At 50.0% G+C, this 27,220-nt stretch overlaps 1 protein-coding gene across 1 annotated transcript in view; it reads right to left on the bottom strand.

Annotated features, from left to right (window-relative positions):
• The window catches only part of LOC140385324 (collagen alpha-1(XV) chain-like), a 531,657-nt gene that overhangs the window by 459,501 nt on the left and 44,936 nt on the right, over positions 1-27,220 (bottom strand). Inside the window, 2 exon segments of the mRNA XM_072467384.1 lie at positions 7,176-7,274; positions 7,380-7,454. Of these exon segments, the coding sequence (XP_072323485.1) occupies positions 7,176-7,274; positions 7,380-7,454 (174 nt within the window).

The raw sequence follows: 27,220 nt of genomic DNA, 5'->3' as shown, positions 1-27,220 counted from the left end.
CAATTGCTGGCAACATTCTTTTCAAAGCCGAGTTACTTAAGCTGCAGTCAACGAACGCAACTGGTCGGGATGGTGAATCCTCCGTGAAGGGAATCTGCAAAGGGTTATTTGTTGGACATAACTCTCTGAACAATGGGTTTCCCCATTTATTCGGGACCTAATCTCACAACGTAGCATGGGAGAAATGTATCTGCCTGTAGCTTTACGTTTTCATTTTTAAAGTCAACCAGCTTAAATCCTTACTTCACCCGACGCGCTGAAAGAATTTATTTATTTTCAGCGTGTGTAGTAATCACCAAGCCAGGCAATAACCCCCGCATTGGCTAAATGGAGCTCACTGAGCCCTCCGCTGAATTCTGTCAGGGAGAGTCTTCAATAATGTGAGTTATTGTTAGGGTTCACCACAGCTGCAGTACTGGTTCCCTGCAAGCCCCACTTGGTCCAATTTGGTGCACAGAAGCCTTGGCCAGGCTGAAAGAAATTAAAACAAAATACTACAAACGTTAGAAATCTGAAATAAAAACAGACTGAAATAAAAACAGTAAAATAAAGGAAGATAGGAAGAGTTTTTTCAATATATAGAAGGTAGGAGAGATTCAAAAATAGACATTGGACCACTGGAAAATGTGGCTGGAGAAGTAATAATAGGAGGTAAAGAAATGGCAGACGAACTGAATAGTTACTTTGCATCAGTCTTCACGGTGGAAGACACCAGTGGAATGCCAGAGCTCCAGGAGAACCAGGGGGCAGAGGTGAGTGCAGTGACCATTACTCAGGAGAAGGTTCTGGGGAAACTGAAAGGTCTGAAGGTGGATAAGTCACTTGGACCGGATGGACTACACCCCAGGGTCCTAAAAGAGATAGCTGAGGAAATTGGGGAGACATTGGTGATGATCTTTCAGGAATCATTGGAGGCAGGAAGGGTCCCAGAGGACTGGAAAGTGGCAAATGTAACACCACTGTTTAAGAAGGGAGGGAGGTAGAAGACGGGAAATTATAGGCCGGTTAGCCTGACTCGGTCATTGGTAAGATTTTAGAGTCTGTTATTAAAGATCAGGGGCGTCATTCTCCGACCCCCCGCTGGGTCGGAGAATGGCCGTTGGCCGCCGCGAATCCCGCCCCCGCCCCCGCCGAAGTCTCCGGTACTGGAGATTGGGCGGGGGGCGGGAATCGGGCCGCGCCGGTTGGCAGGACCCCCCGCTCAATTCTCCAGCCCGGATGGGCCGAAGTCCCGCCCAGAAACTGCCTGTCCCGCCGACGTAAATCAAACCTGGTATTTACCGGCGGGACCAGGCGGCGTGGGCGGGCTCCGGGGTCCTGGGGGGGGCGCGGGGCGATCTGACCCCGGGGGGTGCCCCCACGGTGGCCTGGCCCGCGATCGGGGCCCACCAATCCGCGGGCGGACCTGTGCCGTGGGGGCACTCTTTCCCTTCCACCCCCGCCACGGCCTCCACCATGGCGGAGGCGGAAGTGACTCTCCCCACTGCGCATGCGCGGGAAACTGTCAGCGGCCGCTGACGCTCCCGCGCATGCGCCGGGAAACTGTCAGCAGCCGCTGATGCTCCCGCGCATGCGCCGCATTTCCGCGCCAGCTGGCGGGGCAACAAACGCCATTTCCGCCAGCTGACGGGGCGGAAATCCCTCCGGCGTCGGCCTAGACCCTCAATGTTGGGGCTCGGCCCCCAAAGATGCGGAGCATTCCGCACCTTTGGGGCGGCGCGATGCCCGTCTGATTGGCGCCGATTTGGGCGCCAGTCGGCGGACATCGCGCCGTTGGGGAAGAATTTCGCCCCAGATCGCGAAGTACTTGGAAGTGCATGGTAAAATAGGACTGAGTCAGCACGGCTTTGTCAAAGGGAGGTCGTGTCTGACAAATCTGTTAGAGTTCTTTGAGGAGGTAACAAGGAAGTTAGACAAAGGAGAATCAGTGGACGTAATTTATTTCGATTTCCAGAAGGCCTTTGACAAGGTGCCGCATAGGAGACTGTTAAATAAGTTAAAGGCCCATGGTGTTATGGGTAAGATCCTGGCATGGATAGAGGATTGACTGACTGGCAGAATGCAGAGAGTGGGGATAAAGGGGTCTTTTTCACGATGGCAGCCGGTGACTAGTGGTATGCCTCAGGGGTCTGTGCTGGGACTACAACTTTTTACAATATACATTAATGATCTGGAAGAAGGAACTGAAGGCACTGTTGCTAAATTTGCAGATGATACAAAGATCTGTAGAGGGACAGGATGTATTGAGGAAGCAAGGGGGCTGCAGAAGGATTTGCACAAGCTACGAGAGTGGGCAATGAAGTGGCAAATGAAATACAATGTGGAAAAGTGTTAGTTATGCACTTTGGAAGGAGGAATTTAGGCATAGACTATTTTCTAAATGGTGAAATGCTTAGGAAATCAGAAGCACAAAGGGACTTGGGAGTCCTTGTTCACGATTCTCTTAAGGTTAATGTGCAGGTTCAGTCGGCAGTTAAAAGGCAAACGCAATGTTAGCATTCAAGTCGAGAGGGCTAGGATACAAGACCAGAAATGTACTTATGAGGCTGTGTAAGGCTCTGGTCAGACCCCATTTGGAGTATTGTGAGCAGTTTTGGGCCCCGTATCTAAGGAAGAATGGGCTGGCTTTGGAAAGAGCCCAGATGAGGTTCACAAGAATGATCCCTGGAATGAAGAACTTGTCGTATGAGGAACAGTTGAGGACTCTGGGTCTGTACCCGTTGGGAGTTTAGAAGGATGAGCGGGGATCTTATTGAAATTTATAAGATACTGCGAGGCCTGGATAGAGTGGACGTGGAGAGGATGTTTCCACTTGTAGGAAAAACTAGAACCAGTGGACACCATCTCAGATGAAAGGGACAATCCTTTAAAACAGCGATGAGGAGGAATTTCTTCAGCCAGAGGATAGTGAATCTGTGGAACTCTTTGCCTCAGAAGGCTGTGGAGGCCAAATCACTGAGTGTCTTTAAGACAGAGATAAATAGGTTCTTGATTAATAAGGGGATCAGGGGTTATGTGGAGAAGGCAGGAGAATGAGGATGAGAAAATATCTGCCATGATTGAATGGCAGAGCAGACTCGATGGGCAGAATGGCCTAATTCTGCTCCTATGTCTTATGGTCTTATAATCAGGAGGTCTGATGGCATTTATTGGAGAAATAATAGGCAGAGTTTTACAGGTGGCTGGAAGGGGATGGAGGCTAAAATTCCCTGGGTGGTATTCCTGATGCCAACCCTCTCTCCTCAAACTTTCCACAGTTTTACATGAGGGCGGGAGGAGCAGAGCAGCTGAGACCTATTGCAGCTCACCAACTGTGTCCCTCAAAGGGCCACGCATTAGTGGCCCAGTCACCCCACCCAAACCTTTGGACACTAAGGGGCAATTTAGCATGGCAATCCACCTTACATGCACATCTTGGACTGTGGGAGGAAACAGGAGCACCCAGAGGAAACACACCCAGACACAGGGAGAACATGCAATCTCCACACAATCATCAAGACCGTTATTAAACGCAGATCCCTGGTGCTGTGAGGCAGCAGTGTTAACCATTGTGCCATCGTGCCGTCCCTTGGCCTCATGAATTGCACCCCCCCCCCCCCGGCTGACGTTGGTGGGAATAAAGAGCTGCTGGCATATGCAATTGGCCATCAGCTCTCAAAGGTGAGACTTCCTTCTAAGTTAGAGGCAGAAGTTTTGCCTTAAGGCAATTAATGCTGCTGCCAGTATCAAACTGCTGTGTGGAAACCATAGGGATAGTGACAGGCTCCCCTCAACATTTTAGTGAGGAGGTTGGGGGTGGCGGGGGGGAGGGGGGGGCCATGATGCCCCGTAAAGTCCAGCCCATGGCATAGAAGGCAGGAGTGTTTAAATAACAAATGGGATTGTCGTGCTGGGCAAAAGGAAGTGTTTCTATATCTGTCCCATTATTATCTCATTTACACTTCCAATAAATTTTGGTGTTTGCAATCTAGGAGAAAGATCATCAGTGGACATTAAAGAAGGTTTTTTTTTTCCTTTTCTTTGAATATTTCTGTTCATCAAATATAAAAATGGGAAAGAGGCTGTTTGTTGACAGTCAAGCATCATCCAATTGGATAATGATTCATTTTGCTTTCCAATTGGTGTAGGAAGGCAGTGTGTCACAAAGGTGGATGTGTTGGCCAACTAATGTCTGGTCTGTGGGGCAAATCATGTGATGAAATCACCAGGAATACATGTAACGACAACCCTAGTCGCAACCGAAAGTAGGAACCTTTAGGATTATTTTTGCTATGCTTTCTTATTCCTAGCAAGCAGTCCCCACTTATATATATCAGATTTGCACTGTTTCAGTGTTGCTTTTAAGCTGTCTATGTCTCTGGTGCTGTCCATCATTAAATTGTTTTCCAGTTGTCAATGCACCTAAAAGATATTCTTCAGGATTTGTTCATAAGAGATTTATAGCACATGACCTGAGCACAATAGCTGTGCCTTCATGCGCATCACCTCTCTGCAGGCATGTCAGCTTTCTTAAGAAATTTAGTGTCAGGGATCTTGACTCATTGTCTGATCTTCAATAGTTGTCTTCGTCAGCTTAGGTGAAGCTGATTCCATTTATTAATGTAATATAAATATGTAGCTCAGGTTTCATTGTTCCAAGATCATTGGAACAGCCGCCTTTTAAACTCAGACCCATTGTTTATTTCTTTACTTATCTGCCTATCACCCCTTTTGCCTTGTTCCATCATCCTTTCTAATCACTCCTGCCTTTCATCCTGTAAAATACCTTCCTTTTTGTTCTTTAATCCCTTCTCTGCTCTGGACTTGCTTCAAACCTGTTATATCTGTAATATTTTCCAATTCAGACTTAGGTTTGTCAATCTGAAATGTTTAAACTCCATTTGTCTCGCCACCAATGGCGAGTATTTCCAGAATCATCTGCTTGTTTCACATTGACTGGATGTGCAGTATTTTGCCATTTTTATAGTTTGTTTTTCCTTTTAATTTGTCTGTAGATATTCATGGGATGTGAGTGTCACAGGCAAGATCAACACTTGTTGTCCATACCTAACTGACTTTGAGAAAGTGGTGGTAAGGCACCTGTAATGTTCTTGTCAGATGGCCTGATTTATTACAAGAACACTTGTAGCTAAAGCTATAAACGATTTATTAACATTAACTGTGGGTAAACTATACACAAGCCAACTGATCAAAAACAGCAAAATCATGCCAAGCAACCTCTCTCTTCAACTTCCTCCAGCCAGTCTGAGGTCAGGGTGAATTACAACACAATCAGGATATCACTATATCCTCTTTCCTTTGAAAGAATAAATTAATATATTATCATCAGTATATTAGAATACAGGAGGGAGATAGGGAACCTAATGGAGTGGCGCAGCGATAACAATCTATCTCTCAATGCCAGCAAAACTAAAGAGCTGGTCATTGACTTCAGAAAGCAAAGTACTGTACACACCCCTGTCAGCATCAACGGGGACGAGGTGGAGATGGTTAGCAGTTTCAAATTCCATGGGGTGCACATCTCCAAAAATCTGTCCTGGTCCACACACGTTGACGCTACCACCAAGAAAACACAACGGTGCCTATACTTCCTCAAGAAACTAAGGAAATTTGGCATGTCCACATTAACTCTTACCAACTTTTCCAGATGCACCATAGAAAATGATCTACAAAATGATCAGAGGGTTAGATAGGGTGGACAGCGAGAGCCTTCTCCCGCGGATGGAAATGGCTAGCACGAGGGGACATAGCCTTAAACTGAGGGGTAATAGATATAGGACAGAGGTCAGAGGTAGGTTCTTTACACAAAGAGTGGTGAGGCCATGGAATGCCCTACCTGCAACAGTAGTGAACTCGCCAACATTGAGGGCATTTAAAAGTTTATTGGATAAGCATATGGATGATAATGGCATAGTGTAGGTTAGATGGCTTTTGTTTTTTGACTTCCCATGTCGGTGCAACATCGTGGGCCGAAGGGCCTGTACTGCGCTGTATCGTTCTATGTTCTATGTTCTAAAGCATCCTATCTGGCTGCATCACAACCTGGTATGGCAACTGCTCGGCCCAAGATCGCAAGAAACTTCAGAGAGTCGTGAACACAGCCCAGTCCATCACACGAACCTGCCTCCCATCCATTGACTCCATCTACACCTCCCGCTGCCTTTGGAAAGTGGGCAGCATATTCAAAGACCCCTCCCATCTGCCTTACTCACTCTTCCAACTCCTTCCATCGGGAAGGAGATACAAAAGTCTGAGAACACACACGAACAGACTCAAAAACAGCTTCTTCCCCACTGTTACCAGATTCCTAAACGATCCTCTTATGGACTGACCTCATTGACACTACACCCCTGTATGCTTCACCCGATGCCGATGTTTATGTAGTTACATTGTGTACCTTGTGTTGCCCTATTATGTATTTTGTTTTATTTTATTTTCACGTGCTTAATGATCTGTTGAGCTGCTCGCAGAAAAATACTTTTCACTATACCTCGGTACATGTGACAATAAACAGAATCCAATCCAAATCCAATCCAATATTTACAAGTGATATCATGAGCCTATGAGTCTAACAGGATTAATATTTTTTTAAATTTTGCCGCATGAAACACCAGCAGAACACACAAAAAATGGTGCGGGAATCACCGGGTCTGTGTTGGACACTCGCAGGACTGACAAGCTGCAGCCGCGCTTATGGAATATACACCCCCCCACACACACACACTGATCGCAACCAAAAAAGTGGTAGACCGTCCACTCAGCTTTTTTAAATAAAGCTGCTCCTAGGAAGGAGCAGCGCTCCAAAAGCTAGTGATATCGAAACAAACCTGTTGGACTTTAACCTGCTGTTGTAAGACTTCTTACTGTAACTATCTAACAGATGGGCACTGCAATTTGAAGATTGGGGAAAAAACTGGTATTGGTACTATGCAGCTGTCAAAATTGTCATAAAAAGCCAAATGATTCATTAACATCCTTTGGAGAAGGAAACCTGCCATCCCTATTGTTCAGGAACAAAATCATGACACAGCCCTACTCCACCCTAATTAACTGGATGTGTCAGCAAGCTGGGGGCTTAACTGTAAGAAGAGTTTGAGCCACAAAGGTCAAAGATAAATTTAAAGAAATAGAAATGAAACTCCACAACAGAACAGTAATCTTCTATTGTCACTCACAGGGCTCGGAGTGATGTGCTGAATTTGGGGTTTGATGCCTCCCTGCTCCTGTGGAATATATTGGCCACTGCCATCACCGCTAGCGTCTCCAGAAGATCCCTGTGGAAAAGCATTAAATATTGAAAAAGAAAAATTTGTTAGATCAAATAAAAAAGCGTTAGATCAGTCTTGAGGGGGATACAAAGAAATGGAAAGTTTACTCACATCAGGTTCAACCTCATAACATTGTTCTTCGCTGGCGCGTGGGTCTGATTTAATCGTCAGTTCTTGGATGGACCCCTGGAAAACATGAAATAAGATTAAAGATTTCAACAGTGTTAAACTGAAAATCCAGAGTGCTGGCATGACTGATTTCTGTACTTGCTGTTTGCATATCTTCACCATCCTCCCTTGGAGACTAGCGTGAAAGATTCACAGACTGATGTGAACACCGTTACACGATGGTGACCATCATGATACCAGTTATACCCCCAGCTGGCACGCTAGTTAGTCCAATACAGTTAAAGGGTTTTTCTCCATTCTCACAACTGATAGTGAGCTGGGGTGTGGTGGAATCTCCCATCCCCACCAGATATGACCTAGTAATCAGAGCTGGACTCCAGTGTTCACTTGGCAAGACTGTCCGGAGTAGCATTTGAATCTTGCACTTTCTGAATCAGAGACCGGAATACTGGGCTGGATTCCCCAGTCCCCCAGCCATGTGTTCCTCGGCCGCACGCTGGAGGTAGGATTCTATGTTCCCACCGCATCAGGAAATCCACTACCATTGGGGGCAGCAGAGAATCCAGCATCAGGCAGAAAATGGAATCTATGCCGATCCAGTTCCGATGCTCTGGTCCACCACTGGCCTTGGGATCAAGGTTCGTGCCCCGCGCCAGCAGGAGGATGCAAATGGGTCATTACGACCCATTTGCATTCTATTAACGGGCCAGGCACAATATTCTCCGGGCCCTCATGATTCTCCAGTCCTCTGGGTCAGGAGTCACGTGGCCCAGAATTGGTGCAGGTCTTGACAAGCGTGGCTCTGATGCAGTGGACCTGGCGGTGGGCCAAGGGCGTAACACTTGAAGGGAATTGCCCCTAAAGTTCATCGGAGAGCCACCTTCCCCCCACAATGCAAGAACAGCCCCCCCCCCCCCCAGACCACCTAATTAAAGAACCCCCCCCCCCCGAACTCCCTAATTAAAGAGACCCACCCCAGAGACCCCCAAGTCAAAAAGACCTCTACCAGAAGAGAAAAACCCCTGTATGGAAGACCCCCAGAAGCGAGATCACTGTCTGGAAACTAGTGAGCAGCCCAGACAGAAACTAACAGAAAGCACTCAACTCTCTTTGATGTGGCCCAGCAAGTGTCAATTAAAGCTGGATCTTTATAAACATCACAGCTGACTACTTCAAAGCCGCTCATGCAATGAAGAGAGATGAACAGGGCAGCACGGCAGCACAGTGGTTAGCACTGTTGCTTCACAGTGCCTGGGTCCCAGGTTCAAATCCTGGCTTCGGTCACTGTCTGTGCGGAGTCTGCATTTTCTCCCTGTGTCTACGTGGGTGTCCTCCGGTTTCTCCGGTTTCCTCCCACAAGTCCCAAAAGACGTGCTGTTAGGTAATTTGGACAATGTGGCGACTAGGGACTTTTTGCGATAACTTCATTGCAGTGTTAATGTAAGCCTACTTGTGACAATAAAGATTCTTATTATTAAATGAAACCATACAGACAGCTAGGGCTGGATTTTCCGCCCCCTGAAACTGAAATCGCCTTCGACAACAGGGCGGAGAACGGTCGTCTCTTACTTCCTCAGGGTTCCCTTCGGCGTCACTAACGGGGTCTCGGTCTTCCAAAGGGAGATGGACCGAATGGTCGACCGGTACGGTTTGCGGGCCACCTTTCAGTACCTAGACAACGTCACCATCTGCGGCCATGATCAGCAGGACCACGCTGCCAACCTTGCTAAATTCCTCTGCACCGCCACTCTCCTCAACCTCACCTACCACCCCTCACTGTGTGCGGCCTCGCGGCCCTAAAGGTCGACCCACCCTCCCTTTTTGCCAATCTAACTTCGGATTGCAAACCCGTTGCCACCAGGAGCAGACGGTACAGCACCCAGGACAAGACCTTCATCAGGTCCGAGGTCCAGCGACTGCTTCGGGAAGGCATCATCGAGGCCAGCAACAGCCCCTGGAGAGCTCAAGTGGTAGTCGTTAAAACTGTGTACCCCTTCATTCTTCCTCACGTAGTGCTGTGAACCCCTTCATTCTTCCTCACATAGTGCCGTGAACCCCTTCATTCTTCCTCACATAGTGCCGCAAACCCCTTCATTCTTCCTCACATAGTGCTGTGAACCCCTTCATTCTTCCTCACATAGTGCCGCGAACCCCTTCATTCTTCCTCACATAGTGCCGTGAACCCCTTCATTCTTCCTCACATAGTGCCGCAAACCCCTTCATTCTTCCTCACATAGTGCTGTGAACCCCTTCATTCTTCCTCACATAGTGCCGCGAACCCCTTCATTCTTCCTCACATAGTGCCGCGAACCCCTTCATTCTTCCTCACATAGTGCCGCGAACCCCTTCATTCTTCCTCACATAGTGCTGTGAACCCCTTCATTCTTCCTCACATAGTGCCGTGAACCCCTTCATTCTTCCTCACCTAGTGCCGCGAACCCCTTCATTCTTCCTCACATAGTGCCGCGAACCCCTTCATTCTTCCTCACATAGTGCTGTGAACCCCTTCATTCTTCCTCACATAGTGCCGTAAACCCCTTAATTCTTCCTCACATAGTGCTGTGAACTCCTTCATTCTTCCTCACATAGTGCCGTGAACCCCTTCATTCTTCCTCACATAGTGCCGCGAACCCCTTCATTCTTCCTCACATAGTGCTGTGAACCCCTTCATTCTTCCTCACATAGTGCTGTGAACCCCTTCATTCTTCCTCACATAGTGCTGTGAACCCCTTCATTCTTCCTCACATAGTGATGTGGACCCCTTCATTCTTCCTCACATAGTGCCGCGAACCCCTTCATTCTTCCTCACATAGTGCCGCGAACCCCTTCATTCTTCCTCACATAGTGCCGCGAACCCCTTCATTCTTCCTCACATAGTGCCGTGAACCCCTTCATTCTTCCTCACATAGTGCCGCGAACCCCTTCATTCTTCCTCACATAGTGCCGCGAACCCCTTCATTTTTCCTCACATAGTGCTGTGAACCCCTTCATTCTTCCTCACATAGTGCCGCGAACCCCTTCATTCTTCCTCACCTAGTGCCGCGAACCCCTTCATTCTTCCTCACATAGTGCTGTGAACCCCTTCATTCTTCCTCACATAGTGCTGTGAACCCCTTCATTCTTCCTCACATAGTGCTGTGAACCCCTTCATTCTTCCTCACATAGTGCCGTGAACCCCTTCATTCTTCCTCACCTAGTGCCGCGAACCCCTTCATTCTTCCTCACATAGTGCTGTGGACCCCTTCATTCTTCCTCACATAGTGCTGTGAACCCCTTCATTCTTCCTCACATAGTGCTGTGAACCCCTTCATTCTTCCTCACATAGTGCTGTGGACCCCTTCATTCTTCCTCACATAGTGCCGCGAACCCCTTCATTCTTCCTCACATAGTGCTGTGGACCCCTTCATTCTTCCTCACATAGTGCTGTGAACCCCTTCATTCTTCCTCACATAGTGCCGTGAACCCCTTCATTCTTCCTCACATAGTGCATGAATCAGTTTTTTCCACCTGAGAAAGTAGACAGTTTATGACCTCATCTGAAAGCCAGCCTCTCCAACAAAAATACACTCCCTCAATCACTGCAGTGAAGTGGCAGCCAAGGTTCTGAGCTAAGGACTTCCGGGTGCGGTGATGACCAGCTGAGTCGCACGTTTCGGCACCTCCCGTTGGAACGGACTTTTGGGCTCTTATTAGGAGCCCCAACGGCAATTTTTGACGGCTAAAACCATTGTGCGGTGAAATAGAAGGGAATCCCCCGGATATATATGGAGAAAGAAGAGAGTAGTGGCTGGATTGCAGAGGATCCTCAGGAGCAGCGGCAAGGAAGGGAAGCACAAAGCAAGATGGCGGCGGAAGGAGGCCGTTCGGTGTGGGGCCCGGAACAGCAAGAGTTCATGTGGCGCTGCGTGGAGGAGCTGAAGAAGGAGGTGTTGGCCCCGATGCTACAGGCGATTGAAGGGCTAAAGGAGGCACAGAAGACCCAGGAGTTGGAGCTTCGTGATGTGAAGGCAAAGGCTGCTGAGAATAAGGATGAAATACAGGGCCTGGTGGTGAAGACAGAGACGCACGAGGCACTGCATAATAGGTGTGTAGAGAGGCTGGAAGCCCTGGAGAATAACTCGAGGAGGAAGAACTTAAGAGTTTTGGGTCTTCCCGAAGGTGCAGAGGGGGCGGACGTCGGGGCATATGTGAGCACATTGCTTCACTCGTTAATGGGACTGGAGGCCCCGACGGGCCCCTTGGAAGTGCAGGGAGCAGATCGAGTCCTTGCGCGAAGACCAAAGGCAGGAGAAATACCTCGAGCCATAGTGGTGAGGTTTCACCGCTATAAGGACAGGGAGATGACAGGTCCTGAGATGGGCGAAAAAGACACGGAGCTGCAGGTGGGAGAATGCGGTGATCCGCGTGTACCAGGATTGGAGTGCGGAGGTGGCGAGAAGGAGGGCGAGTTTCAATCGGGCCAAGGCGGTGCTACATAGAAAGAAAGTTAAATTTGGAATGCTGCAGCCAGCGAGACTGTGGGTTACACACCAAGGGAAACATCACTACTTCGAGACGGCAGAAGAGGCATGGACATTTATTGAAGAGAAGTTGGGCTAGACTGGAGAGAGAAAGAGTTTCTGTATTAAAGTACTGGGGGGATTGTATGGGACGGGGAAGGGGGAAGGGGGGGGGAAATTTTCTCTATTCCCCTCGTTGGGGGGGGGGGGGGGGTATGGTGAACTGTGGGCGCCGATGGGGAAGGAGAGGGGGAAGGAGAGAGGGAGCTGCGCCATTAGGGGCGGGGCCGAGTGGGAAACGCGGGCTTTGTTCCCGTGCTATGGTAATTGCGGCGGGAAAGGGAGCGCAGGATAGAGGGGGCCTTACACAATGGGGGGCCAAGGATAAACGGGGGAAGCCGAGGTCAGCCAGAGTTTGCTGACTTCTGGGAGTAACATGGGGGGAGCAATTACGCTAGAAAGGGATCTAGCGGAGGGGGTGGGGCGGGGTGGTCGGGACGGGAGGACACCGTCGGGGGGACAAACGGGAGCGTGGGAACCGGGTGAGGAGCTGGTCTAAAAAAGGGGATGGCTAGTCGACATGGGGGGGGGGGGGTAAAGAGCCCCCCGGCCCGGTTGATCACATGGAATGTGAGAGGGCTGAATGGGCCGATTAAGAGGGCAAGGGTACTCGCACACCTAAAGAAATTAAAGGCAGATGTGGTCATGCTACAGGAGACACATCTGAAACTGGCGGATCAGGTCAGATTACGTAAAGGATGGGTGGGACAGGTATTTCATTCGGGCTTGGATGCGAAAAATAGAGGGGTGGCTATATTAGTGGGGAAACGGGTAGTGTTTGAGGCAAGGACCATAGTAGTGGACAGTGGGGGTAGATATGTGATGGTGAGTGGCAGATTACAAGGGGAAGCGGTGGTTCTGGTGAACGTATATGCCCCGAACTGGGATGATGCAAACTTCATGAAGCGTATGCTGGGGCGTATACCAGACCTGGAGGCGGGAAAGTTGGTAATGGGGGGAGATTTCAACACGGTGCAGGATCCAGGGCTGGACCGGTCCAGGTCTAGGACCGGGAGGAGGCCGGTAGCGGCCAAGGTGCGAAAGGACTTCATGGAGCAGATGGGAGGAGTAGACCCCTGGAGATTCACTAGGCCCAGGAATAGGGAGTTTTCCTTCTTCTCCCATGTCCACAAGGTGTATTCTCGGATAGACTTCTTTGTCCTGGGAAGGGCACTGATCCCGAAGGTGACAGGGACGGAGTATTCGGCCATAGCTATCTCGGACCATGCACCACATTGGGTAGATCTGGTAGTAGGAGAGGAAAAGGAACGGCACCCACTCTGGATATTAGATATGGGACTGTTGGCGGATGAGGGGGTGTGTGTAAGGGTGAGGGGATATATCGAAAGGTACCTGGAGATTAACGATGATGGAGAGGTTCAGGTGGGAGTGGTCTGGGAGGCACTGAAGGCGGTGGTCAGAGGGGAACTGATTTCCATAAAGGCCCATAAGGGGGAACAAGAGAGTAAAGAGAGGGAGCGATTGTTGAGAGAAATTTTGAGGGTGGATAGGCAATATGCAGAGGCTCCGGATGAGGGACTGTACAGGGAAAGACGAAGATTGCACACGGAAGTTGACTTGCTGACCACGGGCAGAGCAGAGGCACAATGGAGGAAGGCACAGGGAGTACAGTATGAGTACGGAGAGAAGGCGAGCCGGTTACTGGCCCAACAATTGAGGAAGAGAGGGGCGGCGAGGGAGATAGGTGGGGTGAGGGACGAGGAGGGTGAGATGGGACGGGGAGCAGAGAGGGTGAACGGGGTGTTTAAGGCATTTTATGAGAGGCTGTATAAGGCTCAACCCCCGGAAGGGAAGGAGGGAATGATGCACTTCCTGGATCAGCTGGAATTCCCGAAGGTGGAGGAGCAGGAGAGGACAGGATTGGGAGCACAGATTGAGGTGGAGGAGGTGGTAAAAGGGATTGGGAGCATGCAGGCAGGGAAGGCCCCGGGTCCAGATGGGTTCCCGGTGGAATTTTATAGGAAATACATGGACCTATTAGCCCCGCTTCTGACGAGAACCTTTAACGAGGCCAGGGAAGGGGGGGACGTTGCCCCGACGATGTCGGAGGCGACGATATCATTGCTCCTGAAGAGGGACAAAGACCCGCTGCAGTGCGGGTCTTACAGGCTTATCTCCCTTCTGAATGTAGATGCCAAGCTCTTGGCCAAGGTGATGGCGACGAGGATCGAGGATTATGTTCCAGGGGTGGTTCACGAGGATCAAACTGGGTTTGTTAAGGGGAGACAGTTGAACACTAATATACGGAGGCTGCTAGGTGTGATGATGATGCCCCCACCAGAGGGAGAGGTGGAGATATTGGTGGCGATGGATGCTGAGAAAGCATTTGATAGAGTGGAGTGGGATTACCTGTGGGAAGTGTTGAGGAGATTTGGATTTGGAGAGGGGTTTATTGGGTGGGTTCAGCTTTTATATAGGGTCCCGGTGGCAAGTGTGATCACAAACAGCCAGAGATCTGATTACTTCGGTCTATATAGAGGGACAAGACAGGGGTGTCCCCTGTCCCCGATACTGTTTGCGTTGGCAATTGAGCCACTGGCCATAGCGCTGAGGGGCTCTAGGAAGTGGAGGGGAGTACTTAGGGGAGGAGAAGAGCACCGGGTGTCATTATACGCGGATGATTTGTTGTTGTATGTCGCGGACCCAGTGGAGGGGATGCCCGAGATAATGCAGACACTCAGGGAGTTTGGGGAATTTTCGGGATATAAACTGAATATGGGGAAGAGTGAGCTGTTTGTGATGCACCCTGGGGAACAGAGCAGGGGAATAGATGATTTGCCGCTGAGGAGAGTAACAAGGGATTTTCGGTACCTAGGGATCCAGATAGCCAGGAACTGGGGAACCTTGCATAAGCTTAATTTAGGAAGATTGGTGGAGCAGATGGAAGAGGATTTTAGGAGATGGGACATGGTGCCCCTGTCATTGGCGGGCAGGGTGCAGGCGGTTAAAATGGTGGTCCTTCCGCGATTTATTTTTGTGTTCCAGTGCCTCCCTGTGATGATTACCAAGGCTTTTTTCAAAAAAGTGGATAAGAGCGTTATGAGCTTTGTGTGGGCTGGGAAGACCCCAAGAGTGAAGAGGGGGTTTCTACAGCGTAGCAGGGATAGGGGGGACTGGCACTGCCGAGCTTAAGTGATTATTATTGGGCCGCGAATATATCAATGGTATGCAAGTGGATGGGGGAAGGGGAGGGAGCGGCGTGGAAAAGACTGGAGATGGCGTCCTGTAGGGGAACCTGCCTGCAAGCATTAGTGACAGCGCCTTTACCGTTCTCCCCGAAAAAGTACACCACAAGTCCAGTGGTGGTGGCAACATTAAAAATTTGGGGGCAGTGGAGACGACATAAGGGAGCGACGGGTGCCTCAGTGTGGTCCCCGATAAGGAACAACCACAGGTTCGTCCCGGGAAGGATAGATGGGGGATTTAAATCTTGGCAGCGAGCAGGAATTGCAAAATTGAACGACTTGTTCTTAGACGGGACGTTCGCGAGTCTGGGAGCACTGACAGAAAAATATGGGTTGCCACCTGGGAATGCATTTCGCTACATGCAAGTGAGGGCATTTGTGAGGCAACAGGTGAGGGAATTTCCGCAGCTCCCGGCGCAAGAGATCCAGGACAGAGTGATTTCGGGGGCATGGGTGGGTGATGGTAGGGTGTCAGATATATATAGGGAAATGAGAGATGAGGGGGAGACGATGGTAGAGGAGCTGAAGGGTAAATGGGAGGAGGAGCTGGGGGAAGAGATTGAGGAGGGGCTGTGGGCAGATGCCCTAAGTAGGGTAAACTCTTCGTCCTTGTGTGCCAGGCTCAGCCTGATACAATTCAAGGTTCTACACAGGGCGCATATGACGGGAGCAAGGCTGAGTAGATTTTTTGGAGTGGAGGATAGGTGCGGGAGATGCGCGGGAAGCCCGGCGAACCACACCCACATGTTTTGGTCATGTCCGGTATTGCATGGGTTCTGGGTGAGTGTGGCAAAAGTGATTTCAAAGGTGGTGGGGGTCCGGGTCGAACCAGGCTGGGGGTTGGCCATATTTGGGGTTGCAGATGAGCCGGGAGTGCAGGAGGCGAGAGAGGCCGATGTTTTGGCCTTTGCGTCCCTAGTAGCCCGGCGAAGGATTCTACTTATGTGGAAAGAAGCTAAACCCCCGGGCGTGGAGGCCTGGATAAACGACATGGCAGGGTTCATAAAATTGGAGCGGATAAAGTACGCACTAAGAGGTTCGGTTCAAGGGTTCACCAGGCGGTGGCAACCGTTCCTTGACTACCTCGCAGAACGATAAGGGAAATGGAGAAGGTAGCAGCAGCAACCCGGGGGGGAGGGGAGGGCCCACGCGGGCCCTCAGGGGTTTCCTATAGTTGTTTGTATATTAACTATTTATACTGGCGTGTGGGATTTTATTGTCTTGGAGAGTTATTATTTTGTTGTTGGCAGTTGCCATTTAGTTAATATATTATTTATTTGTTAAAAAAAACGGTCATTATTATTTATATTGTTTTAAAGTTGTAAAAAGGGGAAAATCCTGTACAGTTCTTGTTTGACCGAAAAAAATTTGAATAAAATATATTTAAAAAAAAAGATTCTGAGCTAAGGTTTGGAGTTGGATTTGAACACACAACCATCTGATTCCAAGATGAGGGAGACAAGGCCGACAGGTGCATTTAAACTGTATTTTCACCTTCTGACCATGATTGTACCCTTGCCATGGGAGATAGGTTTAGCTTTGTGTACAGTAACTGTGCTATTATGCTATAAACAAGAGAGTCTCTTTTTAGGGAGTGTGATGTGATGTTGCACATCTAGCTCGTCGAAGCTGGTTCATAATGTCACTACAGATTCCAACATGTTCTTGAAAACTGGTCAACATTTTGCTCATTGGTGAGGTAGGAAAAGAGACAGTTAGGGTCGGAGGGAGTAGGAGGTGAGAGGGTCTATGTCCAAAAACCTTTGAAGGTGACAAGACAAACTGATCATGCCATTAAAAAAGAGATCCTGGACTCCATAAATTGGGGCATTGCATTGGAGAGGAAGAGTGTTATACTCAGACTCTATAAATCAGTGGCAAGGTCTCAGTTGATATTCCGCACAGGTACTAGACTCTATGAAGGATGTCAAAGCCTCGCAGAGTGTGTAGACAAGAATTATACCTGGAACTCAGTATCTAAAAGCTTAGCAGAGACAGAAACCCTCAGCTCATTTCAAAGGGGTCTGAGGGCGGCACGATGGTGCAATGGTTAGAACTAAGGACTCAGGTTCGATCCCGGCCCCGGGTCACTGTCTGTGTGGAGGTTGCACATTCTCCCCGAGTCTGCATGGGTCTCACTCCCACAATCCAAAGATGTGCAAGTGGATTGGCCACGTCAACTGCCCCTTAATTGGAAAAAAAAGGAATTGGGCACTTGAAATTTATTTTTTAAAAAGGGGTCTGGATATTCACCTCAAGTCTCATCACCTCCAGTTTTATGGACCAAGTGTTGGAAAATGGAATTAGGCTGGGTGGCTTGTTTCTCCGCTGGCATCAGAGATGAGCAGGGTAGCAGAGACAGAAACCCTCAGCTCATTTCAAAGGGGTCTGCTTTTGGTGATGTAAATTTTCCCACATTTTCTAAATATCTGAAAAGAAGGAATGTGCAGGAGAGGGGTGGGGAGTGGCAGTGCGTCAAATGCTCCTTAGGAGAGCCAGCCTTCACAGGGTGGGTTGAATGGCCTTCTTCTGCACTGTAATGTTTCCCTGAGGAACTTCAGTTTTTGGAGATGCTGGAGAAACTGAGATGGTTCTTTGAGCAGAGGAGGATTCGAGGGATAGATGATTAGGAGTTTAGATAGAATCAATGAAGCCAAACACTTTCCACTTGCAGAAAGATCAATAGCAAACAGAAGGCACACAATTAAGATACCATAGAATTGCTGCAGTGCAGAAGGAGGTCCTTTGGCCCCTCGAGTCTGCACCAACCCTCTGAAAGAGTACCCTACCCAGGCCCACTCCCCTGGCCTATCCCGTAACCCCCATAGCCTCACCCTAACCTGCATATCTTTGGACACATTAAGGAACAATTTATCATGGCCAATCCACCTAACCTGGACATCTTTGGGCCATGTGAGGAAACCAGAGCACCCGGAGGAAACCCACGGAGACACGGAGAGAAAGTGAAAACTTCACAGTCACTCAAGGCCAGAATTGAACCTGTGTCCCTGGCGCTGTGAGGCAGCAGTGCTACCCACTGTGCCACCATGCTGCCCTACTTGGTAAAAGAGCGAGCGGGGACATAAGGAGAATGATTTTTGTACAGCAAATTATTCTGAGCTAGAATGCACTGTCTGAATGAGTGGTGGAAGGAAGTGCAGTGATAATTTTCAAAAGGGAATTTGACATATGCTGGAAAAGGAAAACTTAAAACAGGGCATTTGTAAGCACATCTTCTCATCCACACTCTTATTTTTACTCGTTTGGGGAACATTAGTGGAAGGATTCCCGAGCTGATTATCAGCCCATTGAGCCATATTATGACAGTTCCTTCCGTTGCCAACATGTCCTGACATTGGACTGGAACCTGGAACTCCTGATCCAGAGGTAGGGATTGCACCACAAGGCCTTCTGGTAGGGCTATGGCGAAGGAGCAATGGAAGTTGGACTAATCAGACAGCTTTTTCAAAGAAGTCAGACAAGATAGGCCTAGGTCTCCTACTCGTGGAAGATCCTTGACCAAGAAAATTGAAATTTGTGAGTTAAGAGTAAAACTGGATTGGCATTAACCATTCATCTTCCACTGATCCAAAAAACGATTCTTCACTAAATTCTTCCTCATTATCTGAACCGTTTTACATTGAGTTCAGTTGGTACAAATCTTTCACTGCTCCCAGCAACCGACCCAGCCAATGTTAGCGAAACATCTGTCCAGGCACAGCTGCGACTTCCTCTTTTAAAGAAACCACAACAAGATGAGGATGAAGCTGTGAGTCTGAGGGAATCTGAGCTCGCCCTTGCTCAAACAAGTTTCCACAGAAACCTCACTAATGTTTACCCAACACAAGCAGCAGCCATGACAGGACTCGGAAACACTTGCCTGCAGAGTGCAGTGGACAAACCAGACCCAATGCTGAGCTAAATTTGGGCCAAGTCAGTGGTTTGGACAAGTACTTCAAACAAACAGCCAAACCAATAGCACAGGAACAGGCAGAAAACAGTGATCATACTGTAGTGTAAAACTAAAATGGTACTTTCTGTGAAGAAGCTTAGTAGTTTTCAGCTTTTCTCTGTTGTAAAATAATTTTTACTGGGTAGCAAAATTGTCCCTTAATTGGAAAAAAATAATTGGGTATTCTAAATTTTAAAAAAAAGTAAAATAATTTTTACAAGTAATTGTTTTGGTCAGGACAAATTGTATTCAGGAAGTGGCTAATCATGTTCTTCGAATTCCAAATTGCATTGAATTACTAGGTTGAATTTTATGTTCGGGTCAGAGGGCGCGATTCTCCGATAATGAGGCAGAGTGTCTGCGCTGTCGTGAAAGCCGTTGTGTTTCACGACGGCGCTAAACGGCTGTGGGCACGATCAATTCATACCCAGAAAAGGGGCCAACAGCGGGGCTGCAAGAAACGCAGTGGGCGTGGCGTCTGACGGCGGCGTCATCGCGCGACGCCTGGCTGACGCCGCGCCGCATCATTTAAAGTGCGCGATCCACGCACAGAGGACCCGAACGATCAAGATGGCTGAGCCCCGCCGTGCCGCTCCCAGGTTCAGGGACAGTGATCTGGACACACTGCTGGACGCTGTAGAAGAGCGCAGGGCCATCTTGTGTCCAAGACGTGGGCACCGGCAACCAGCTAGCACTGTGAGGCACGGCTGGCATGAGGTGGGCACTGCAGTAAGCGCTGTGGGGCACACCCCCCGGTCTGGAGCTCAGTGCCACAAGAAGCTCCACGACCTCACGAGGGCTGCCAGGATAAGTACCCCGAGGGTTCCCCTGGGCCATACCCCACCCCAACCCCGCCCATCACGTATCGCGGCCCCCCCTCTGCCCATGCAGGGGGGGTGGGGGGGTTGGGGACACCACGTTGTACCCGACCCACATGGGCAACACCCCCGCCTGAGAGCTGCCATGGCGTGGTGCCCAGGGCACCCCACCCAGTCATAATGGTGACAACTTCTGCACTGTAGATTCTGTGATCTATGAACACCTGTGCGTCTTGATGCTGACCGCCTAACCGCAGAGCGGGTTGTCACCATTCAACATGGCACTGATCACACCCGCTGACACAAGCAACTGTGTTAAAACATTCACGATGTGCAGCAGGTGTAAGGTGCTGTGAAAGTGATGGTGGTAGGGTTGTGCGATGTGCGGGAAGTGGGGGGTGCTGGGTGGTGCGGTTGTGCGCGATCCGTGGTGCAAGTGCCTAGCTCAGTGATGCCCTCCCCCTAGTTTGTGAAACATGCAGCGATCAACGCCTCGCGTGCTCACTCTCCTAGCCGGTGTCGTTGTGCAGCCTCCCGGCCATATCCCGCCCCCAGGTTGTGTCTGTGCCCCCCCCCACCCCCCCATCCTCCTCCTCCTCCTCATGTGCAGAGGTGTCGCCCTCATCGGGCTCCCCATGTGCATCCTCCTCCAGGACCTCGCCCCTCTGTTGGGCAATGTTGTGCAAGACGCAGCAGACCACAACTATGCGCCAGACCCTGTCGGGGTGGTACTGCAGGGCCCCTCCAGAGCTGTCCAGGCACCGGAACCTCATCTTCAAGAGGTCAAAGCACCTCTCCACAACACCGCTGGTCGCTGCATGGGCCTCATTATAGCGTGTCTCCGCGTCGGTCTGTGGCCTCCGTATAGGTGTCATCAGCCACAACCGCAACAGGTAACCCCTATCGCCCAGCAACCAGCCCCTCAGCCGGGGGGAGGGGTCCCTTGAAAATAGCAGGGATGAACAAATGAGCTAGTATGAATGCATCATGCACTCTGCCAGGGTACTGGGCGCACACGTGCATAATCTTCATGCGATGGTCGCAGACCACCTGAATTTTAATCTGTTCAGGAAAACGTCCCTGTTATCCGAGGGTGGACAAATGTCGACATGCACCACATCAATAACTTCCTGGACCATCGGCATCCCGGCCACGGAGGCGGATCCTGCTGCCTGGTCAGACTGGTCTGCGCGGTCCTCCGGAAAATCTATGTATCTGTCGGCGATGTCATACAGGGCATCGGTGACGGGCCGGATGCACCGGTGCACCGATGCCTGCGAGATTCCAGAGAGGTCCCCACTCGGCCTAGAAGGACCCCGTTGCAATGAAATTGAGGGCAACCGTGACCTTGACAGCCACCGGGGTACATGTCCGTCCCCCGTTCCATGTGGTGCCAGGTGTGCCACGAGGTGGCATATATGTTCCATGGTCTCCCGACTCAATCAGAGTCTCCTCCTGCATGCCGTATCTGGAAGCTTCTGGAACGACATGCGGTCCGGTACACTCGAGGCCGCATGGGGCGCCTCCGGCGCCTTGGCACCACCACCTGCTTGTGCTCCTCTCCCTGCGCCCCATCAGGATCCGAATCATCGGTCTCCGCATGCCCGACGATGTGGTGGTCATTGTCACCCTCCGCCTCCTCATCACTTGTCGGGCGGGAGGGCTTGCAGCATGAGCGGCTGGCTCGGGGCCCTCTGCAGCCAGTCCCTCTGAAGCTCTGCGCAGGTCAAGGAGACACAGCCGGAGTGAGACACATCCAGAGTGGGAATTGGAACTTGGTAATTTGGTGCAGTGAGGTAATTCGGTACAGAGTGGGAGAAAGTGCTTTTCCCCTACTGTTTTGTTCTCTTTCTTCTGGCCTGTAACTGTTAATCTGCAGGGAGAGAACCAGAGAGCATCCTGGGAACGTAAGTGATTTTTATTTATTTTTTTACCTTTTCAAATTGTGTGGGGGGGCTGGGAAACTGGAGTGACATCACAGTAAAGCTCTGATCTGATTGGCTGGTTGGGAAGCTACACTTCATTAAAAAAATTAAGCATTGTTAAACTGATTAAACATAATTACTGAATTACTTAATTATAATTTAGAGGGGTATCTAAGCCAGAGATTGGAGAGTACTGTATTTAACTTTCATATTTATAGTAGAAATCTAGTGCTAGGAAACATATAGTAACTTTTAAAAAAAATTTTAAAATTTAATTTACTAATTAATGGATGCAATGTCAATTAGAGGGGTGCAGTGCTCTGACTGTGAGATGTGGCAGGTCTGGGAGGCTTCCAGCATCCCGGATGGCTTCATCTGCAGAAAGTGCACCCAACTGGAGCTCCTCACAGACCGCATGGTTCGGTTGGAGCAGCAGTTGGATGTACTTAGGAGCATTCAGGTGGCGGAAAGCGTCATAGATAGTAGTTATATAAATGTGGTCACACCCAAGGTGCAGGCAGAGAAATGGGTGACCACCAAAAAGGGCAGGCAGTCAGTGCAGGAATCCCCTGTGGTTGTCCCCCTCTCGAACAGGTATACCCCTTTGGATACTGTCGGGGGGGAAAGCCTATCAGGAGAAAACAGCAGCAGCTAGATCAGTGGCACCACGGCTGGCTTTGACGTTCATCAGGGAGGGTAAAAGCGCAGAAGAGCAATAGTCATAGGGGACTCTATAGTCAGGGGCACAGATAGGCGCTTCTGTGGACGTGAAAGAGACTCTAGGGTGGTATGTTGCCTCCCTGGTGCCAGGGTCTAAGGTGTCTCCGAACGGTTAGCGGGCATCCTGAAGAGGGAGGGTAAACAGGCAGAGGTTGTTGTACATATTGGTACTAACGACACAGGCAGGAAGGGGCATGAGGTCCTGCAGCAGGAGTTCAGGGAGCTAGGCAGAAAGTTAAAAGACAGGACCTCTAGGGTTGTAATCTCTGGATTACTCCCTGTGCCACGTGCCAGTGAGGCTAGAAGTAGGAAGATAGAGCAGCTAAACGCGTGGCTAAACAGCTGGTGTAGGAGGGAGGGTTTCCATTATCTGGACCACTGGGAGCTCTTCCGGGGCAGGTGTGACCTATATAAGGACGGGTTGCATCTAAACTGGAGAGGCATAAATATCCTGGCCGCGAGGTTTGCTAGTGTCACATGGGAGGGTTTAAACTAGTACGGCAGGGGGGTGGGCACCGGAGCAATAGGTCAGAAGGTGAAAGCATTGAGGGAGAACTAGGGAATAGGATCAGTCTGGCTCTGAGGCAGAGCAGACAGGGAGATATTGCTGAACACAGCGGGTCTGGTGGCCTGAAGTGCATATGTTTTAATGCAAGAAGTATTAAGGGTAAGGCAGATGAACTTAGAGCTTGGATTAGTACTTGGAACTATGATGTTGTTGCCATTACAGAGACCTGGTTGAGGGAAGGACAGGATTGGCAGCTAAACGTTCCAGGATTTAAGTGTTTCAGGCGGGATAGAGGGGGATGTAAAAGGGGTGGCGGAGTTGCGCTACAGGTTAGGGGGAATATCACAGCTGTGTTACGGGAGGAAACCTCAGAGGGCAGCGAGGCTATATGGGTAGAGATCAGGAATAAGAAGGGTGCAGTCACAATGTTGGCGGTTTACTACAAGCCTCCCGACAGCCAGCGGGAGATAGAGGAGCAGATAGGTAGACAGATTTTGGAAAAGAGTAAAAACAACAGGGTTGTTGTGATGGGAGACTTCAACTTCCCCAATATTGAGTGGGACTCACTTAGTGCTAGTGGTTTAGACAGGGCAGAGTTTGTAAGGAGCATCCAGGAGGGCTTCTTAAAATATGTAGACAGTCCAACTAGGGAGGGGGCTGTACTGGACCTGGTATTGGGAAATGAGCCCAGCCAGGTGGCAGAAGTTTCAGTTGGGGATCATTTCGGGAACAGTGACCACAATTCAGTAAGTTTTAAAGTGCTGGTGGACAAGGATAAGAGTGGTCCTAGGGTGAATGTGCCAAATTGGGGGAAGGCTAATTATAACAATATTAGGCGGGAACTGAAGAACCTAGATTGGGGGCGGATGTTTGAGGGTAAATCAACATCTGACATGTGGGAGGCTTTCAAATGTCAGTTGAAAGGAATTGAGGACCGGCATGTTCCTGTGAGGAAGAAGGATAAATACGGCAAATTTCGGGAACCTTGGATAACAAGAGATATTGTAGGCCTCGCCAAAAAGAAAAAGGAGGCATTTGTCTGGGCTAGAAGGCTGGGAACAGATGAAGCCTGTGTGGAATATAAGGAAAGTAGGAAGGAACTTAAGCAGTTCGGAGTCAGGTGGGCTAGAAGGGGTCATGAAAAGTCATTGACAAATAAGGTTATGGAAAATCCCAAGGCTTTTTACACATACATAAAAAGCAAGCGGGCAGCCAGGGAAAGGGTTGGCCCACTGAAGGATAGGCAAGGGAACCTATGTGTGGAGCCAGAGGAAATGGGCGAGGTACTAAATGAATACTTTGAATCAGTATTCACCAAAGAGAAGGAATTGGCGGATGTTGAGTCTGGAGAAGGGTGTGTAGATAGCCTGGGTCACATTGAGATGAGGTGTTGGGCGTCTTGAAAAATATTAAGGTAGATAAGTCCCCAGGGCCTGATGGGATCTACCCCAGAATACTGAAGGAGGCTAGCGAGGAAATTGCTGAGGCCTTGACAGAAATCTTTGGATCCTCACTGTCTTCAGGTAATGTCCCGGAGGACTGGAGAATAGCCAATGTTGTTCCTTTGTTTTACAAGGGTAGCAAGGATAATCCAGGGAACCACAGGCCGATGAGACTTACGTCAGTGGTAGGAAAATTACTGGAGAGAATTCTTCGAGACAGGAGGACTCTGTCTATGAGGGGCATAGACAGAGTGGATAGTCAGAGGGTAGAGGGGTCTATTACTAGGGGGCATAGGTTTAAGGTGAGAGGGGCAAGGTTTAGAGTAGATGTCCGAGGCAAGTTTTTTTACACAGAGGGTAGTGGGTGCCTGGAACTTGCTACCGGAGGAGGTGGTAGAAGCAGGGACGATACTGACATTTAAGGGGCATCTTGACAAATACATGAATAGGATGGGAATAGAGGGATACGGACCCAGGAAGAGTAGAAGATTGTAGTTTAGTCGGGCAGCATAGTCGGCACGGGCTTGGAGAGCCGAAGGGCCTGTTCCTGTGCTGTACATTTCTTTGTTCTTTGTTCTAGGATCTACTCCCATTTGGAAGCAAATGGATGTATTAGCGAGAGGCAGCACGGTTTTGTGAAGGGGAAATCGTGTCTCACTAACTTGATAGAGTTTTTCGAGAAGGTCACAAAGATGATTGATGCAGGTAGGGCAGTGGATGGTGTCTATATGGACTTCAGTAAGGCCTTTGACAAGGTCCCCCATGGTAGACTGGTACAAAAGGTGAAATCACACAGGATCAGGGGTGAGCTGGCAAGGTGGATACAGAACTGGCTAGGTCATAGAAGACAGAGAGTAGCAATGGAAGGGTGCTTTGCTAATTGGAGGGCTGTGACTGGTGGTGTTCCGCAGGGATCAGTGCTGGGACCTTTGCTGTTCGTAGTATATATAAATGATTTGGAAGAAAATGTAACTGGTCTGATTAGTAAGTTTGCAGACGACACAAAGGTTGGTGGAATTGCGGATAGCGATGAGGACTGTCAGAGGATACAGCAGGATTTAGATTGTTTGGAGGCTTGGGCGGAGAGATGGCAGATGGAGTTTAATCCGGACAAATGTGAGGTAATGCATTTTGGAAGGTCTAATGCAGGTGGGGAATATACAGTGAATGGTAGAACCCTCAAGAGTATTGAAAGTCAGGGAGATCTAGGTGTACAGGTCCACAGGTCACTGAAAGGGGCAACACAGGTGGAGAAGGTAGTCAAGAAGGCATACGGCATGCTTGCCTTCATTGGCCGTGGCATTGAGTATAAGAATTTGCAAGTCATGTTGCAGCTGTATAGAACCTTAGTTAGGCCACACTTGGAGTATAGTGTTCAATTCTGGTCGCCCCACTACCAGAAGGATGTGGAGGCCTTAGAGAGCGTGCAGAAGAGAGTTACCAGGATGTTGCCTGGTATGGAGGGCATTAGCTATGAGGAGCGGTTGAATAAACTCGGTTTGTTCTCACTGGAACGACGGAGGTTGAGGGGGGACATGATAGAGGTCTACAAAACTATGAGGGGCATAGACAGAGTGGATAGTCAGAGGCTATTCCCTAGGGTAGAGGGGTCAATTACTAGGGGGCATAGGTTTAAGATGCGAGGGGCAAGGTTTAGAGTAGATGTACGAGGCAAGTTTTTTACACAGAGGGTAGTGGGTGCCTGGAACTCGCTGCCGGAGGAGGTGGTGGAAGCAGGGACGATAGTGACATTTAAGGGGCATCTTGATAAATACATGAAGAGGGTGGGAATAGAGGGATATGGACCCAGGAAGTGTAGACGATTGTAGTTTAGTCGGGCAGCATGGTCGGCACGGGCTTGGAGGGCCGAAGGGCCTGTTCCTGTGCTGTACTTTTCTTTGTCCTTTGTTCTTTGTTCTCTGCTGCAGCCGCCGCTCCAGCTGCTGCGCGGAGCCACGTTCGTCGGCGGTGCCGAGTGGCCACCTGCAGGGCAGCCCCTCCCGCCATGGCGGCAAATATTGCTGGATGGTGCGCAAACATGACGACTTACACGATTGGGGGGCTGGGGGGGGGGGGGGGGGGGGGGAAGGGGTTTGAGAAGGAGAGACAATAACATGTTTAATGATGGCGCTTTGACATCTCGACTGCCAGGGCCTATGGGATACATGGGTGTCCCGGCTACCTTGTACCGCTGCAGACAGACATGCAACCTTCGCCCTGCCCACAGTATCCGTCCACCACCCACTTACCCCGTCCCCCCTCATTGAGGCACCACTTGCCTCGGCCCATCAGCATGACCTGCATTGGAAGCATGTCTTCGCCACCGTCCTGCCATGGATGGCTGGCTGGCATGTCGCTCCCACGGGTAACCGTGCCCGCCCTCACCCACCACCCCAACAGCATAGTGGCATCATTTCCTCAAACCCCTCCCCCTTCCTCCACCCCCTCTCCCTTCCTCCACCCACTCCCCCTTCCTCCACCCCCTCCCCCTTCCTCCACACCCTGCTCCTTCCTCCACCCCTCCCCTTCCTCCACCCCCTCCCCCTTTCTCCACACCCTCCCCCTTCCTTCACCCTCTGCTCCTTCCTCCACCCCCTCTCCCTTCCTCCACCCCCTCCCCCTTCCTCCACCCCCTGCTCCTTCCTCCACCCCCTCCCCCTTCCTCCACCCCCTCCCCCATCCTCTACCCCCTC

Source organism: Scyliorhinus torazame, chromosome 11, assembly GCF_047496885.1.
Source record: "Scyliorhinus torazame isolate Kashiwa2021f chromosome 11, sScyTor2.1, whole genome shotgun sequence".
NCBI lineage: Eukaryota > Metazoa > Chordata > Chondrichthyes > Carcharhiniformes > Scyliorhinidae > Scyliorhinus > Scyliorhinus torazame.
This window is presented reverse-complemented; position numbering and strand designations above follow the sequence as displayed.